Source organism: Triticum aestivum, chromosome 7D (assembly GCF_018294505.1).
Source record: "Triticum aestivum cultivar Chinese Spring chromosome 7D, IWGSC CS RefSeq v2.1, whole genome shotgun sequence".
Taxonomy (NCBI): Eukaryota; Viridiplantae; Streptophyta; class Magnoliopsida; order Poales; family Poaceae; genus Triticum; species Triticum aestivum.
The window spans coordinates 41,672,276-41,690,933 of NC_057814.1; the positions used below are offsets into that span (position 1 = coordinate 41,672,276).

Consider the following 18,658-nt stretch of genomic DNA (forward strand, 5'->3'; position numbering starts at 1 on the left):
TGTTCAGAAGTTTATTCAAAAATAATTTGGAACTTCAAAATTGTTCCCATTTTCAAAAATTGTTTATAAATCTTTTAAAATGTTGATGTTTCCATTTTTTAGGAGTTTCAGAAAAATGTCCGCTTTACGTTCCCCTCAAAAAAAATGTTTGCTTTTCCAACCTTTGTTTTGGAATTACAAAATATGTTCCCAGTTCAGAAAACTGTTCACGATTTTCAGAAAATGTTTTTTAGCATTTATGATTTTAGCTGCTCAGAAATTCTTCGAATCTGCGCTGGAGTTCGGTTCTTAATAGTTATATCGTCTTCCCTCCAGGACGGAATACTGGGTTCGATTCACCGCGAGCGTGCTCCTTTTTTTTTGAGCCAGTCGCTACTGTCGATAAAAAAGGGCCAGAAAGCCTATGAGCTGAGACGCTCTGTACGAAGCCCCAGCATTTTGAAGGAAAGATCGTCATATAGGCGAGTGCTCCTAGCTGACGCTCGCGTGCGTCAACAGGAGCAGCTTTCGCGCAGGGTGTGAATCGAATTGGGCCGGCCCATTCGGTGGCTCCAATTAAATTAGCAAAAAAAGGTTGCTTAGTCAAGGAATCGAACTCGCAACCAACGATAGAGAGTCAGCATTACTTACCAGTTAAGCTGAGGATTATTAGTGATTATACTGGTGCGAGATTGTTGAAGAACTAATCGCGTCGGTAGATTAAAAAATCAAATAAATTCAACCATTGAACACCTTTTTAAATATACAATGAACAATTTTTAAATACACATTGAAATTTTTTGTGATATACACTGACTTTTCTAAAATACACATTGAACATTTTTGTGATAAACGCTGAACATTTCTTTGATATACCCTGAACATCTTTTAGTACACAATGAACATTTTTTAAATACAATGAACATTTTCTTAATATATGGTGAACATTTTATTAAATGTACGATGAACATTTTCGTAATGCATAGTGAACTTTTTCATAATGTACAGTTAACCATGTTTTTCATATATGATGAATATTTTTGTAATAGGAGGTGACCTTTGAATATAACACACAGGAAAGAGAAGAAGAAATAAAAAAACAGAAAAGAAACGAAAAAGAAAAAAAACGAAAGGAAAAAGGAACCAAAACAAAAAGAAACAGAACAAAACCAGTGAAGACCGGACAAAACATTGCAAAGAACCGGAAGCAAAAAAACACAGAAAAAAAACGAAGGAAACAACGAAGGAAGCTGTAGCGAACGGATAAAACGCGGACCCTGTACATGGGCCGGCCCACCCGGTGGCTCACCTCAGCGAAAGGTCAACCTTTTGACGCTAACGGGCGTCAATTAGGTTCTGCCCATATAGGCAGTCCCGCTCCCGGCCTCCTAGACCTGCGCACGGCGCGCTGGAGGGCCGGCGCATTTGGGCCGGCCATGTGTGGCGGCGGGGCGCCCCCTATTTTCTTTTTCTGTCTTTGTCTTTTCCTATTTAGATAATTAGGCATTTCGACATAGTTCCAAAAATTCAAAAAAAATATAATTTAGAAAAAGTTCGTCTAGCGAAATTATATCTTTGAATACCTGTAATGATCATGAATCTGAAAAATGTTTGTTATTTAAAATCAAGTGATAATGTATTTGGATATTGATCAACATTTTATGAAGATTTATTTGATTTATTTTGAATATGATGACTCTTTTTCCAGTTAGATGAAAATTATTGCCAAAAATATTTATGAAAAAATTTGAATTTGACGGGCAAAATTGAATTTGATAAAAAGAATCAAAATCGATGAACAAATATCGAATTTGATGAACTATTTTTTGGAAACAATAAAAAAATGGAATTTGTTGAACACATTTTGAATATGATGAAAAAATTTCGAATTTGATTACTTAGTTTTTTTGAAAACGATGCACAAATTTAGAATATGATGGAATTTGTTTTAAATTTTAATGAACTATTTTTAACCCGATGAAGTTTTTTGAATTGAATGAACATTTTATGAATTCGATGAACAATTTTTTTCATGTATTTGAAAGTAAAATTCGCAAGAAAAGGTGAGAAATGAAAGAAGAAAAAAGATAAAGAAAAATGAAAACAGAAAGAAATAAGGAAAATGAATGAGAAGGAGAAAACGAAAGAAAATAAAGGAAAATGGGCCGTCCCATACGATACCCGCGCGGTGAGGGTAGTACGCGCTACGACCGTGAACCCTATGCGCCGTATAGGATTAGATTGACACAAAACGTAAGGGTTTCCTCAAGGGATCAACATGGGCTGGCTCAACAAAGACGGTTTTCTCTTTTTATCCCTACGAGTGCTCACGGATTTCTGTGGTATGACCATAGTTAATTATTTAGGGTTTTCTGGATGTTTTATTATTTCAGTTTTCCTGCAAGTTTTCTTTCTTTCTTAGCATTTTTTGATCATTTTTCTTCGCATCTTTTTCAAAAATTAATGAAAAAGGTTGTAGGATCGTTTCCTTTTCATTTTTGGCTTTTGATTTTTTTGCTTATTCTACATCTCTTTTTTATTTCTTTCTTTCTCAGTCCTTTTTTGATATATTTTTGCGAACATTTTATAAATTTCTAAAAAAATAAAAATTTGTGATTTTTTAAATTCATACTGATGTTTTAAATACATGAGTAGTTTTAAAATCACATTTTTAAAATTAAAAATATAATTATCATTTTTTAAATTCCTAAATGTTTTTCAAATTCATAAAAAGTATAAATCATGTACAGTTTTTTGAAATCTATAAGCATTATTTGGAATGACTATTTTTCAAAATCTTTTAAAAGCTGCAATCTACGAAGGTATTATCTTGGCCCTCAACTTTACTTAACTGGACCGTGTGGTGGAGACCAACTGTGCTGTAACTGAGCAATTGGTCTATGCATCAGACAAGATCATTCAGCTCACATGCACAACTTTGTGGAGACCAGGTTGCTGTTATCTCAAGAAAGGAGGGTTCATATAGTTAAAATCATGGGTAATGTAAAGTTTGCTAGTTATATTCTCGCTTAAATGGGACGCACACAATAGCTTACTGCTTGCTGGTTGCATATGCCCTTGACGAGATTGCAAGCATCGCTTTTGTAATCATGTTGCCCGATGAACGAAATTCACCTTTCCCAGAATGACTTGTTTGTAATGGGGCAACTTATTAAAATACTGCTTTTAATGGGAGTGAACCGCTTGCAAACTTGCCAAAAGTAAAATTAAGAAGAAAATAATCCTTTTAATGGTGAAAAGTTAGATAATAGAAGTATGGAAGGGTCTAGAACAAAAAAGAAGTCTCTTTATTTTGAAATTATAAAAGTATTCGAATAATTAGAATTTGTGTCTATTATTGTTATAACTGAAATATTTTGACCCGAAGACAATCAATTTGGTATCTATGTTAATGTCTAAAATTGCAGAATTTGTCTCACCTACATTTTCGAGCTACCATTATGATGGTAACCGTACGTTCCGTTAACTTTTATATATGCCTCCCTCCTCCTCACATGCCACTACCTAGTGTTTTGCCTTCCCACCCAAACAAGCAATGCAACATACTTCCATACTATACTGTAAGTTTGGTTGTGATGAATTACTCATGGAAATGGAAGGTATAGGGAAAATTTTGGACAACTTCTAGTCAACCTTAAGCTAGGAGGACCAGTTTTGTGGTTTCATCAAGCACGTCTGCCCGGCCACTGGATCCATGAATGTTTTCACCATGGCACCTCGAATAGCTTTGTCTCTCATGAGTGCCTTATTCTATCTGAGGACAATAGTTTTCGCCGTGATGCATATTTCAAAACTGGCTTGATTCCTTAGACGAAGTCAGCAAGATCGTAGAGCTAGTTGGTTAGGACGTCTGGGCTGATTGACTCTTCTCTAGTCGGATTACCTATGAAGCGAAACTGAGCTTGTGGTCATGGCCCGTTTAATTTTGCTAATGCGAAAAAACCAAGAGAGAAGATTGTGTCGGGTTTTTCTTCAGAAAAGAGGTGAAAATGCCTTCAGCCTCTGCATCGAATGATATGCAGAACATTTTGGAATTGTTTTAACAAGCCCCCTCTTACTTCCTCTTTTCACGTGAGATGTAAGACCATATAATAGACCAGAGCCGTTGATCTTATTAATTGATGGTCTGAATAGTTCTTACCTTCTTACTTAACATGTAAAAAGAAAGTGTAAGAAGGAGCATGTTAAAATTTGCCATTAAATATTTCAAAGTTCATCATCCGAGTGCAAAATGATGTATCCACTAAAGTGCACTTCCGAAAATACAAATAAAAATTAAATAACTAACAATGATTTCCTAGAATGCCCACGTCATGGACGGTTAGATGATCCAGTACTAGTAGTAGCGTACAGGACTAGTAAATTGCATAGTAAAATCCGTCCTCACGATATGTGGATGGAAACAGCTCAGAGCATCTACAGCCGGGCACCCTCCCCCCTCCCCCCTTTGCCTGGATAGACGGCTCGGTCAGTAACTGTTCAAAAACCCTGACCCAGATGGACGCCTCATACTGGCCTCAAACGCCAGGGCTGACCGACACCCCCCCAATTCTACCAAAAACTGGGGCGGATATGGCGAGGCGAGGGTGTGCTCGGACGCGTCCGCCACGCCGGACCAGTTAGGTCGACCCAACCTCAAATTGTACCAAATTCCCCTTCAACCTTGCCGATTCGTCAACTCTCCTCTCCACTCCCTCGTCCGCCCGACCCGCCCCTAGCTCTGCCGCTACCCTTGCTCCGCCACCGTACTGAGCCCATAGCACCAGCTCCATCTTGCCCGCACAAACATAGTCTCCGGCCAGGACGCCGCCACGGTACGCCTCGGCTACTCCCGGACTGCACCTTCATGTCTTCAATAGAATATTTGACCTATTTTTTGTGATTGTTTTGTAGGCAAAATTGGGACAAGGCTAATCAATTTTGAAAATTCATGAATTTGAAATTTTAAAAAGTTCACAAAATTTGGAAAAAAGTTTCGATAGTTTGAGAAGAAAATCGTGGCTCGAAAAAAAGTTCAATAGTTTGAGATTTGAAGAAAGTTCACTCATTTGAAAAATAGAAGAAAACACTTAAGCAAGAAAAGAAAATATACAAAGAGAAAAAGTAGAAAACGGATGCTAGGAAAATCAGAAAGAAAAGGCACACTAAAAACCGGCAGAACCTACTAAACCTGTAACAAAAAAACTTGGCTGGGGCGGCTCATTTGCAATGTAGTGTTGTGGAGAGGTGTGCGCCATGTATCAAATTATCCTATAAGTGACGCTTAATGCGTCAAATAGGAATTGGGTTCCCGTATCCCACGTTCGTAACAACTTGGATAACAACACACTCACAAGTCAGTAAATCGCATACGCAATCGGTTGGCCGATGAATGGCTGAAATATATCAATGAAATTCTGTGATTTCTACAGTGGCCGAAATAATTTTGAATCCAAAACTGAAAACCATAACCGTAACTATTTTCCATTCTGGCTCATGCGGGTTAGACTAACGAATGCTCGGAAGTTATCCAGTGTTCGATGAACTCATTGGTCGCCGCTTATATATACACACAAGTTCTTCATTGTGTTATTAGACAATATCTTTGTGCATAGTCCAATCCTATATACTCATCCTGAGCATGTTCGGATCGTGCTCGCGGTGCTCTAAATGATCTCCAAATGCTCCTTCACCCTTGGTAATATCGACTACTAGGCGGGGGTGCGGGCCCACCTGGCAGGGGCAAGGTAGGTATGGACCGGGACTACGGCAGGCCGGTTGAGCCGTGGACCAAGTGTTGGTGTTGCGTGCGTGCGGCGTAGGCGCGCGTGGGTTTTAAGAGGCCTCACGCCGCAAGCATGCATGCATGGATGCATGATGAGAAAGAAAACCCGAACTCTCGCCCGCCCTCTTCTGCCGGGGGAAGGCCGTGAGATCCAACTCCCTGGCGAGATCGGCGCGCCTCATCACGCCCGCGTGACCCGCCTCGTATAAACTCCCTCGCGAGTCGTAGCTTCCTAGGACTCCTCCGCTCCAAAACCCCAAAACCACCTGGCCGTCCCAAGCGCATCACTGCGGGGCGGCGGCGATGGCGAGCGGCATCGGCCACGTGGCTCTGGACGTGGAGGAGGAGCAGATGGCGAGCACGGCGGCGCGGGACGAGGAGGACCTGCTCTGGGCCGCCATCGAGCGGCTCCCCTCCGCCAAGCGGCGCAACCACGCCATCGTCCTCCCGGATCCCGACTGCGACGGCGAAGGGGGCGGGGGCGAGGTGGTGGACGTTCGGAGGCTCGACCGCCCGGGGCTCCAGCGCGTGCTCCGCCGCGCGCTGGCCACCGCCGAGCTCGACAACGCCAACCTCCTCCGCGGCATCAAGGCCCGCTTCGACGCGTAATGCATCCGACTTCATGGTCGTTCCAACTCCTCCATGGAGATCCTTGTGCTGGGTTGTTGATCGCCGTTGCCTGCAGGGTGGGGCTGGAGGTGCCGCGCGTGGAGGTGAGGTTCCGCAACCTGAGGGTCTCGACGGAGGTCAACGTCGGCAGGAGGGCGCTGCCGACTCTCCCCAACTACGTCCGCGACGTCGCCGAGGTACGTGTACTATATATATTTGCAGATCGGTTTGTTCAATTTGTTAGTAGAATCTTGGCCAGTTTAACGAATGGTTGTGAGATGGATGGTAACACCCTAAGAGACTCGGCACTTGCGTGTATAGTAGAAAAAACAAAAGTAAATTAGAGGGGGCAATATTTTGATGTGATCGATACATAATTTGCGTCAAGAGAGGCCGGGCGAAAAGGGGATCCATACGACAAAAGTTCACGTGAATAAATGTTTCCCTGTCACGCGAGCTTTCCTGCCCACCTCACATGATGTGGCCAACTTAAACTGTTTCACGTGTAGGAACCACCGCAAGTCAGAAAGCCTCTGGTTTGCTCGTGCATGCGGCCACTCTTTGTTTCACTTTCACCCGACGACACATACGCACGTGCAATACCATTAGGCTCTTCGTACTTTGCTATTCAGGTTTCAAATGGCTTTGCTAGTTTACGTCCTTGGACTGCCGGCCTTGTCAGATGACAACCTGGGATTACAACGTTCAATTTAATTGTTTAATTTGCTTAGATGTTTGATCTATCGGGTTCTACTTTGGAATTCGTAATTGTTTGATAATCCAAATTGCTAAAGGAGAAGATATGAAAATCAACGATTCCTTTGGAGAAAACCGGCTCGGCCTGCGTGGGCAGCACCGGTGGCGACCCTAACCCTAGAGCTGCCAACCCCCTCTTCCCATCACCCCAAAACTTTATTTTAGTGTAGTCTACGTCCTTCAACTCTTAATAGGCAGCAGCATTCCTTGGTTTAATCTGGTTCTTGACATTTTGTTGTTGTAACCTTTGTCCCTCAACTCTTAATATTGGAGTTTTTTTATGGTACCCTACACTGCTAGAGGAAGGGAGCAGTATATAACTAATCTCACCGTTGATTTCTTGAGGGTAGTTTAGACCCTCCCTATTTTTCGCATTAAACTCTTCGTTTGTATCTGGAATTTGTCATTGCTGTCGAGAGAAAACGTCGCCGCCGAGCAATCTTACCTCCCGCCGACACCCCAAGCAGCCAAGATCCACCTCAATCCCCATGCGTTGTTTCCGTATTGCACGCCTTACCGTGCATCTGTCCTCTGCCACTCTTGCTGCTGCCAGCATTCTAGTTCGCTCCGTCCATCTAGCTTTCGCCATGCTCCTCCTCATGTAGACCTTGCATGCTTGCAAATTGGTGACCTTGCGGCAGGCCTCGAACGTCCACTGCCTTGTTATGTATTAGAAGTTCAGTTATCCATGCTTGGCTGCATGATTGCATCGTAGAATCTGAGTGATGTTAATACTTTCTTCCAGGAGCTAGCTGCGGCTGCTAGGAAATAACCGAGCCATCACTGAAATTACTAACGGACTGAACAATTAAACTTAAAACCTTAATTTGCATTGGACATGGCCAACTCTACTAAGGTGAACATTAATGTATTCTGTATGGCCTTCTTGTCGACAACGGCAAGCTCGTTAGGTTGTCCACCAATGAACCAAGCCAGCGTAAGCCAGTGCCACACATCTGGCTTGGCGAAGAAGAAGTGAACGGTGTAGGTAGGAGACGTCGGGTACCAAGACCTGCGTCATGCTGCCGAGCGCCTAGTCCACTAGCATAGGCTGGCCGACGAAAGTGATGGGAGATGGACTTGCGGAAGAACGATGGCGGCGGCTGTGGAAACCGAATGAGAGGGAGAACGGGTGGATCGCCTCATTCTGTCGGACGAGCTAAATATAAAATTCTTCTCAAATTGCCCTCAAATCACATATCACATTGACCGAGCAGTGCACACGGTAGTACTGCTAACACAACTCCAACATCTCTTTGGGTTGTTGCATCTTCAGAAATGGACGGTCATTATTAATTGCACGGTACCATACAAGAGCTGATCTCCATTACTGAGTAGATTTAGTTCCTTGCTATTCCTCTCATGTGAGCTACTGCCGCCGTCGAATCCTCCAAACCACCGGTCCAATCGGTGTGAGTGAGCACATCTCTCTCTCTCTCTCTCTCTCTCTCTCTCACCTTACTTGGTTGTATTCTGTAATATTCGGGAGGAAATGTTGCTATCTATATTTCTTTCAAATAGAGTGGCTATGGTATCCTGAATTATCTGGATGGTTGACTACCTTATTTTTGGTTGAAATTTGTTACTCTTCCTATTAAACGATCTAATCTGATATGTTTTCTTTTTTGTCATGTAATCGCAACCAGAGAATTCTTATTGCTTGTCGGCTCCTGTGCCCTAATAAGCATAAGCTCACTATTCTGGATGATGTCAGTGGCATTGTGAGACCTGGGAGGTGAGGGCAACTCTTCTTACTGCATAATTCTCTATATTAGATGCACACATGGTATATATCGAAACTCTAAAATGATGTGTAATGCACATCAATATCAACTTACATGAAAAACAACACGTGTCTTTGCATACTTGAATTCCAGTATGTTGACAGTTTTTCCCCTGCAATGTACGTACACATTATAGCTCTGCATGTAAACATGTTGCTTCTATTTTTAAGGCTGTCTATTTTTTGACACTGCTCCTTTTGTCTTCATCTAAGAATGACGTTATTGTTGGGACCTCCTGCATCTGGGAAGTCAACGCTCTTGTTGGCCCTAGCTGGCAAACTGGATACTAAGCTAAAGGTGAGGTCAAGTGGCCTCTTCCCGTGTGCTCCTGGGCTTGTTTTTTTCTTCATGCAACCATCATAAATTGTTCTTTCTGGTTGAGAGAACAGGTTATTTTTCCTTTATTTTGCTCATTTTTTTTCTCCTGATCCTTGAGCAGAAAAGTGGAGAAATTACCTACAATGGAATTGCTTTGGATGAATTTTGCGTACAAAGAACTTCTGCATATATTAGTCAAACAGATAACCATCTTGGGGAGCTGACAGTAAGGGAAACTTTAGATTTTGCTTCAAAATGCCAAGGTGCAAGCGAAAACTGGGGAGGTTCGGCTTCGCTTTTTTACATTCCATGCCATAGCTTATTTTTGTAGATTATATATATAATTTTTGAAAAATTATGTTAATGCAGTACAGGGTTCAAATTTACAAACCTGTTTCATCTTTTACTTGCTACTAAGTAAATTATGCCAAAATAGAATGGAAGGCCCATTTCTCAGTAAAACCTTACTACTAATCATTTTGTATTACTTGAACTTCAGTGTTTGGATATGAAAGGTGTAATCCGTTTGTTTCCAGGCTGGTGACCTACATGTATCAGTTATTCAGTTGCATTATATTTCCTTTCCTTCTTTAGTACTAGTGTTTCTTACAATTTATTACTTGTGTAGAATGCTTGAAAGAATTGGTCAATCTTGAACAAGAAAGAGGCATGCGTCCTAGTCCTGAGATAGACGCTTTTATGAAGGTTCTTACTTAACTACTTGGCTAAACTTCTGATATGGCATATCTTGTTCCGCAAAGTGATCTATTTTGTGTGGTCAGACAGCATCAGTCGGAGGAGATAAGCATAATCTTGTTACGGACTATGTACTGAGAGTGCTTGGGCTGGATATATGTGCGGATACCCTTGTAGGCAGTGACATGGAAAGAGGTGTCTCTGGTGGTCAGAGGAAGAGAGTGACAACAGGTTCATAGGATTGTTACATTAAATTTTCTCTGATGCCTTCCATCATTTTCGTTTTTCCATGTAGCTTGTGCTCTTGGTATTTATTGTCGTATTGAATAAACTGAAAGGCACACCATGCATTTTCTAGATGTGGGTCTTGTGTTACCAGACAGTTCTTGTGATACTGGTCTGTTCTTGCAGGTGAAATGATTGTTGGACCTAGGAAAACACTTCTCATGGATGAAATATCAACAGGTCTAGACAGCTCAACAACTTTTCAAATAGTGAAGTGCCTGAGGAACTTCGTCCATGAGATGGAGGCAACCGTGCTCATGTCACTTCTTCAGCCTGCACCAGAGACGTTTGAACTATTTGATGACCTAATTCTATTGTCAGAAGGGAAGATCGTCTACCAAGGCCAGATTGACCATGTTGTAGAGTACTTTAAATCATTAGGATTTTCATTGCCACCACGCAAGGGTATTGCTGATTTTCTCCAGGAGGTAAGTATTGATTTAAAGCTGATAATTCCATATGATTTTTAAAGGATGATAAGATTAACTTGGAAGTAATTTCGGTTTCAGGTAACTTCAAAGAAAGATCAAGCTCAGTACTGGTCTGACCTGTCAAAACCATATTCGTTTATTCCTGTGTCAGCAATGGCTGCTGCATTTACAGATTCCCAGTATGGTAGAAATCTTGAGTTCCATCCACATAATTCAGACGGTCATACAAATTCTCCTGAGGCTCTTGCCCGGTCCAAGTTTGCCATATCAAAATATAGCCTCATCAGAGCTTGTTTTGCCAGGGAGCTTATTCTAATAAGCCGTCACCGTTTCCTCTACACTTTTAGGACATGCCAAGTACGTTCATTTAACTACAATACATATTCCTTGCATTATTTCTCATAAATTAACTGGTAGTGGATTTCTGTAACTTCCAAATCATCACTACATTACATGAGCTTTGTAGCAATGTGTGCATAACCTACAAGATGGATAAAAATTATGCAATGTTTAAGATGGATCAAAATTATTTACAAAGTATAATACACTATAGATGAACTTTTTTCAACTGTCGTCAACATTGACAGCTGTAAAAAGAGTTTTCCTCAAAACAATGGCTACCTTTGGTGATGTAACTAGGGTACATGCATAGAATTATCATGCAGATGCGCAATGGTTTTAACATCTGTACATGCGGTGTAACTTGAGATTCTCTTGCTTGTTTGTTCAAATTTTTAGGAAAATGAATTTGTTTTAATTTGAATTGGTGGTATAAATGGTCATTTAGGTCCAGAAGTACACAAACATGAACATTTTTACATTAGAACATTTCAAAGGTTGCACTACGTCACCATCCTTGATAATAATTGTGCAAAAAGTCTGATATGGGCTTAAATGCCTGCAGCTTTCTCTTGATCTATATATTTTCTTCTACGCTATATTTCTGTGCATTACAATTAGAATATGTAAAATGCAAGGCTTTTCCGTTTGTTTCATTCATAGTTTATTAATCAAATATATGACTATGTATAACGATGGCATAATTTCATGCAGGTTGCTTTTGTTGGGCTCATTACAAGCACACTATTTTTACGGACAAGATTACATCCAATTGATGAGCAAAATGGAGAGCTCTATCTCTCATGTCTTTTTTTTGGGCTTGTACATATAATGTTTAATGGTTTTTCAGAACTGTCTATAACTATTTTTCGACTTCCGGTGTTCTATAAGCAAAGAGATAATTGCTTTCATCCTGCATGGGCTTTCTCACTTCCGAATTGGATACTAAGAATTCCGTATTCTATTATTGAAGCCACAGTGTGGTCTTGCGTTGTCTATTACACAGTAGGCTTTGCACCGACTGCTGATAGGTACCTAAATTTTTACCCTTCTCATCTATAATCTTATCTATTACTGCATTTCTATTTGAGCATCATAATTATCAAATCATCTGCAGATTTTTTCGCTTTATGTTGCTATTGTTCTCTATACATCAAATGGCTTTGGGCCTTTTCCGGATGATGGGAGCTATTGCACGAGACATGACCATCGCTAACACTTTTGGATCAGCTGCCATGATGGCTATTTTTCTTTTGGGGGGATTTATTATTCCTAAAGGTTAGTGTCCTCATATTCTTGCGTGTTATCTTTTAATAGTGCTAGAAAATCACTTCTTTCTATCTTTGATAGGTTATTAGTGACTCCTATGTTCTCCCTTATTAATTCGACTGATTATATGTTGTAAAATTTACCTTTTTTAGAGGCCATAAAACCGTGGTGGGAGTGGGCGTACTGGGTTTCCCCATTAATGTATGGGCAACGTGCAATTTCAGTTAATGAATTCTCAGATTCTAGGTGGTCAAAGGTCTGTTTACTAGCATGCATTTTTGTTGTAAATCCCCCCCCCCCCCCCCCCCCCCCACGCGCGGTTTTAGCTTTCCTTATTGGTTGATATACCAACTTTCCCTTACTCATATTTTTATACCAGGTTTCAGGTTATATGAACAATACAATTGGAACCAATGTACTTCTTGCACACGATCTGGGGACACAGAATTACTGGTACTGGATTGGGGTTGGTGTTTTATTGGCTTACGCCCTCTTGTTCAATGTTTTGTTTACTCTTGCATTGGCATACCTTAACCGTAAGTACTGAAATGAAGTAATTCATAAAATTACATTTTGTGGCAGCTATTTTATTTTTCTAACTTAAGAATAAAACTTATAGCCCTTCAAAAGGCACAGGCACTAATCCCGGCTAATTCCGAGGAATCCAAAGATTTGAAAATTGATGGTGCTACCTCAGATAGAAACACAACTACAGGTAATTTCATGATTTATTAACATGACTTGATTTTTCTTGTTCAAGGTACGACTGTTATTCCTAGTGATAGTTCTGGAGTCAATTTAGATTCTTTTTTGTTTATGTTCTTTCTTCAGAGTATGTGTTCTATTTTCATTTTGTCTCACTGAACAATATAATCACTCACAAATGATATCATATCTGATTTGGTTAACTATCAGTATTCTAGCCTTGTGCGACTTGAGAAGATTTACACTAGTACATTATTATTATTATTATTATTATTATTATTATTATTATTATTATTATTATTATTATTATTATTATTATTATTATTATTATTATTATTATTATTATTATTTTTTCAACTTCAAAACTTATATAGTAACAACTAAAATCTATCTATGGAACGAATTTGCAGAAAAATGTGACAGGACCAATGTGCTTGAAGTGAGCACTCAAGGCACCGGAAGGAACGGGACGTTACCATTTCAACCCCTAACCATGACGTTCCACAATGTTAACTATTTTGTTGACATGCCGAAGGTTACATTCAAAATCTCTATATTGTGAATAGATTTACTGTTGTGCCTCAGCTAACCCAGCATTTCATACATAGGAAATGCAAGCAAGAGGAATAACTGAAAAAAGACTGCAGTTGTTGTTTGAAGTAAGCGGGGTATTTAGGCCACGTGTCCTGACTGCACTTGTTGGCTCAAGTGGTGCTGGAAAGACAACACTTATGGATGTTTTAGCAGGCAGAAAAACTAGTGGATGTATAGAAGGTGATATCAAGATTTCTGGCCATCCAAAAGAACAACACACCTTTGCTAGGATAGCGGGATATGTTGAACAAAATGACATACATTCACCACAAGTAACAGTTGAAGAGTCCTTGTGGTTTTCATCAGCCTTACGGCTTCCAACTGACATAAGTAGAGAAACAAAAAAGGTGTGTTTTTTGTTTTGACACAATCTTAATGCTCTAGAATGTTAGTTCTTTTTGTTGATACATACTTATAATTACCCTGCAGGCATTTGTTGAAGAAGTCATGTCATTGGTAGAGCTTGATGAATTGCGACATGCATTAGTAGGGAAGCAAGGTTCTAGTGGACTTTCAACGGAGCAAAGGAAGCGTCTTACAATAGCTGTGGAACTAGTTGCAAATCCTTCCATTATTTTTATGGATGAACCTACATCTGGTTTGGATGCACGAGCAGCTGCCATTGTGATGCGCACTGTTCGAAATGCTGTTGATACCGGACGAACTGTCGTCTGCACGATACACCAGCCAAGCATCGATATTTTTGAATCATTTGATGAGGTTGGCACACTTTTCATTTTTTACCAACCATTGCTTATTGTTTCTCTGTGTGCTGATGGTTCTCATCCTTTTCTTGCAGTTACTTCTTTTGAAACGAGGAGGTCGAGTAATATATGGAGGTTCACTTGGGGTTAACTCAGTTGATATGATTCATTATTTTCAGGTAACCACAGAAATTGTATTGTTTCTTTATTAACCGCAGGATCGAAGATTAAGTCTTGGTAGGGGGGGGGGGGGGTACATAATTTAATTGGCAAGTTTTAACCTTTCTATTTCTAGTCACCTAGAACAACCTAAACAAGCAAGTGAAATTCAGAGTGCAGAAGCAAAAACTTGTAAGAAACTAGGCAGTGAGAGAAAGGAATAGCAAACATGAGTATGTTTTCTTAAGGTTTCGATTGTTGGCCGCAATCCTACTCATTGGTGAAGATTTAGATACGAAGTCCAAAAGCCACAAAGACAAGACTTCGGCTATCTTGGCCACAAAGGCCTAGACCACCATCCCGCAAAAAAAAAGGCCTAGACCACCAAGCTCTTCTCCACAAAGGATCTTAATTTCCCACCATTGCAACCACTAAGGAGGCCTCACTTCGGGTTATTCTTCATGTAGAAGGCGATCACCAGGTCATGTACACACTCTTGATTCCTTCACTCGTTTAAGGCTCTCAAGTGACTCATAACCATCTAGGAGATGCACATGCGCACCCTTCCAAGAGTAATAAGCAAAGTGGTATGTGGTCTTCACAACTAGTTCTAACTCGCAAACTTAGCTCTTCCATACAGAGTGGTCTGTGCTCTATTTATTTAAAAGTTGGAAACCTAACCATTGAAATAGTAGAAATGAACTAGCCTGAAAGTACTGGATGGGAAATCCCATAGGTACGGGACATATTCACTATTTTGAATCGGCCAGGTGGGAAGCAGATTCCCCGTAAGTTTAAGTACCCAGAGGTACCAGACTATCCAGTAGCACTATTTGATATCCAAATTCTTAAGAGGAACCGTATGCAAGAAGCTCGGAGGTACCAGACAATGGTATTGCTAATCTCTCTGGCGAAGGAATAACTTGTTCGGAAGTGCGCGAGAAAATAAAACTCGGAGGTACCAAGACTATAATAAGTATTGGAGTGGAGTTCTTGCAGCAACGACAAAGTTCCAGCTCGGAAGTGTCGGATATAGTTGAACTCGGCGGTACTGGAGCTAACAGAGATTGTATGAAATGGATCAAAAGCTCGAATCAAAGGCTCAGAGGTGCCGTGGTAAATAACTCAGCAGTAATGGGATAGACTAAGGAAAATTGGTTCGCTCATCTGGATCAGTCTATTTGGTAGTACAGGAAAGAAAAAGTTTGGAGGTACCAGGAAAAGAAAAAAAATGGAGGAATGGGGTGATATAGTGGAAACTTTGGGATATGGATTAGCCTCTTTGAGTGAATTTCATCTCTAGATAATTTGCACATGCCTATCTTGTTCATCGTTTTTTATAACAATTGTTTTCTTGATCAGTAATAATTTAAGTAGAAGCATGCAATATTTGTTTATGAAAAAAATTGACCACGTGCCTGATTAGTGTCCATGTACACAGGAGAAAATTCTTTTATTCTTAAGAACTGGTATCTTGTCCTACTAAAAAAATCTAGTTTCTATCTATGTTTGGTATGCAAGCTTGATGTCTTAATTTGTAATTTCGGTTTTCAACTTGTAATATTTCATATATTTATCTGGGCAACACAGGGAATTCCTGGAGTCCCTCCCATACGCGAAGGCTATAACCCAGCAACATGGATGCTTGAAGTGAGCACACAAGCGTGTGAAGAAAGGCTTGGTTTAGATTTTGCAACACTGTACAAGAACTCAGATCAGTTCAGGTGATTCCTGCTATATTTAATAATAAGTTCCACCAACTGCAATTCTTGTGTTCCACAAGATGGATTTACAGATCTATCTGTTACACTGTAGGAGTGTGGAAGATTTAATAGAAGAACTAAGTGTTCCGGGTTCAGGCACAAAACCTTTAAAGTTCACAACCGAGTTTTCACACGGTTGTCTTACTCAATTTGGGGTATGCCTACTTAAGCAAGGCCTTATTTACTGGAGAAGCCCTGAGTACAATGTCGTGAGATTGTTTTACACAGCAATTGCTTCTCTTATATTTGGTTCAATATTTTGGAACGTTGGTATGAAGAGGTAAATATTCAGCAAATAGTTTTCTACTATGTTTTCTTATCCGTGTTTCCTTCAGATAAATGTGATCCACATGAATACTTATATATATTACATGTCATTAGTTTGCGTCTCCAACAATTCTGTGTTTTCCCTTTTAAACTGCTCATAATAAAATTAGTAACAGGAATAATTTGAAAATTAGTAATTCTTCATCTGATAGAAAAATAGTTAAATATTTTTCCCTTTGAAACAACAGTATATTATAAAATTAGTAACATGGGATGTAGAGGAGAAGTGGAGTTAAGGTGGGGTGGAGCTCTTTCAATCACCCCCTATATTGTTCAGGTGAACATGTTATCATTAGATTTTCCATGACAAACATTTTTTTGTAATATAATTTATTTTATTTTTTATGAAAAGAGTAACATCAAAGGTTCTTGTTGGAACACTATGTGTCCAATACGTGATCTGGTCCAGCATTTCGAATATCTGATACAAGTTTGAAAGTGTGTATTTAGTTAGTCTCACTAACATAAAATAATTTTGCAGAGAAACAACAGGGGATTTGTATCTTGTCATGGGAGCTTTATATTCTGCATGCCTATTTCTTGGAATAAATAATGCCTCGTCAGTACAGCCTATAATTTCCGTTGAGAGAGCAGTCTACTACAGAGAACGGGCTGCTAAGATGTACTCATCATTCCCATATGCAGCAGCTCAGGTTTGCTAACATTTAGCTAGTATCCATTTTGGTTGCTGGAAAATCCCGTGTCTAACAATTGCATGAAATCTTCAGGGCCTTATAGAGATACCTTATATTGCGACTCAGACACTAATATTCGGTCTCATCACTTACTTCATGATCAACTACGAGAGGAACCTAGGCAAGTTCTTCGTCACCCTGGGAAAACCATTCTCCATTGAAGTGCAGGGCAACATGCATGCTTGTTGGATTATATATGTTCTAGTGTAGCTTTCCCCATTTGTATCCTGATAAAAGAAACCTGTCTTGTAACTGCAGGGAAATTGCTCCTTTACCTCCTTTACATGTTCCTTACTTTTACCTACTTCACATTCTATGGGATGGTGGCGGTAGGTTTGACGCCAACACAATCAGTGGCAGCAGTGGTAGCCTCAGCATTTTACTCCTCGTGGAATCTTTTCTCTGGGTTCCTAATTCCCCAATCTGTAAGTTCCTAAAAGCATCATAACATTTTTCTTCAGTTCATTGAGGCAGTTTGTAACCATCTCTAGCTAGTTGAAAAATGCTCCTCATTTTCCACAAAATGACGAAATGGCGAGAAAATCTTCATGTTAGACAAATTGTTTCAGTTAGCATAAGACTGATGCAGAAGATGCATTAGCTTTTGAACTATGAGATATTTCTCTTCTGATGATTATTTTCTCCCCCTCCAGAGAATCCCAGGTTGGTGGATCTGGTTCTACTACATCTGCCCAGTGGCCTGGACCCTGAATGGCATCATTACATCGCAATTGGGAGATGTCGACACGAGGATCGTGGGTCCTGGTTTTGACGGGACAGTCCAAGAGTTCATCCAGCAAAACCTGGGATGTGAACAGGGGATGACGGGTGTCACTATTGCAGTACTCATTGCCTTCTGCGTCTTGTTCTTCTCAGTTTACGCGTTTTCGATCAAGATGCTTAATTTCCAAAGAAGATAGCTGCCCTCTGTATACGAGACATTATAATTTCAAGGCTGGTGTCGACACCATAGTCTGTTTCTTGGTGGTTTGCAAATACTAGGTGGATGAAGCACCAATGTAGTTGGTACTACGTGCTGTCTCAAGAAAGGGAAGGAGACAAACAGTTGGTAAAGGTTACTACAAGTGTACAGCGAGATGCAATTTATAAAATGCACGGAATTTACGTACATGCATGCTGTGTGTTTTGGAAGGATGGTAACGTTTGATTTTTCTCATCATATTATGAAAAATTTCATGGTTATGGTACCATGGACCATGGTACGACAACTTCTGTTTTCTTTTTTCCTAAAAAAAAACTTATGTACTCTTTTTTTTTTGTATACGCACGAGTGTGTGTATCATATTGTATAGATAGGGGTGGTAGAGAGCCCAATTCCACAGTTGGTACAAGAAAACGATGTACAAGAACCAACACCACGGCCTAGGCTAATACATCCACTCCACATCCAAAATGGACTACTCACGCCTGCCCACCTAAGCAGCTCCGCCGAGATGCTC

At 40.2% G+C, this 18,658-nt stretch overlaps 1 protein-coding gene across 1 annotated transcript; it reads left to right on the forward strand.

Moving 5' to 3' along the window:
* The first annotated feature begins 5,884 nt into the window (after positions 1-5,884).
* Positions 5,885-18,329, forward strand: LOC123168048 (ABC transporter G family member 51). The gene is made up of 24 exons (XM_044585911.1): positions 5,885-6,369; positions 6,450-6,570; positions 8,776-8,864; positions 9,126-9,210; positions 9,353-9,515; positions 9,860-9,936; positions 10,014-10,158; positions 10,339-10,640; positions 10,722-11,000; positions 11,697-12,013; positions 12,100-12,260; positions 12,404-12,507; positions 12,631-12,787; positions 12,871-12,966; positions 13,367-13,491; positions 13,565-13,897; positions 13,980-14,270; positions 14,350-14,433; positions 16,004-16,137; positions 16,229-16,456; positions 16,985-17,156; positions 17,232-17,319; positions 17,457-17,623; positions 17,852-18,329. Exons 1-24 carry the CDS (start codon positions 6,068-6,070, stop codon positions 18,116-18,118), a joined length of 4,287 nt encoding a protein of 1,428 aa, XP_044441846.1. The 5' UTR covers positions 5,885-6,067; the 3' UTR covers positions 18,119-18,329.
* Positions 18,330-18,658: the final 329 nt, after the last annotated feature.

Excerpts from the sequence above, each read along its gene's own strand:
- LOC123168048 (XM_044585911.1), top strand. The coding sequence starts at position 6,068 with ATGGCGAGCGGCATCGGCCACGTGGCTCTGGACGTGGAGGAGGAGCAG. Across the intron at positions 6,370-6,449 it reads ATCAAGGCCCGCTTCGACGC|GGTGGGGCTGGAGGTGCCGC; the intron begins GTAATGCATCCG and ends CGTTGCCTGCAG. Across the intron at positions 12,788-12,870 it reads TGCATTGGCATACCTTAACC|CCCTTCAAAAGGCACAGGCA; the intron begins GTAAGTACTGAA and ends TAAAACTTATAG.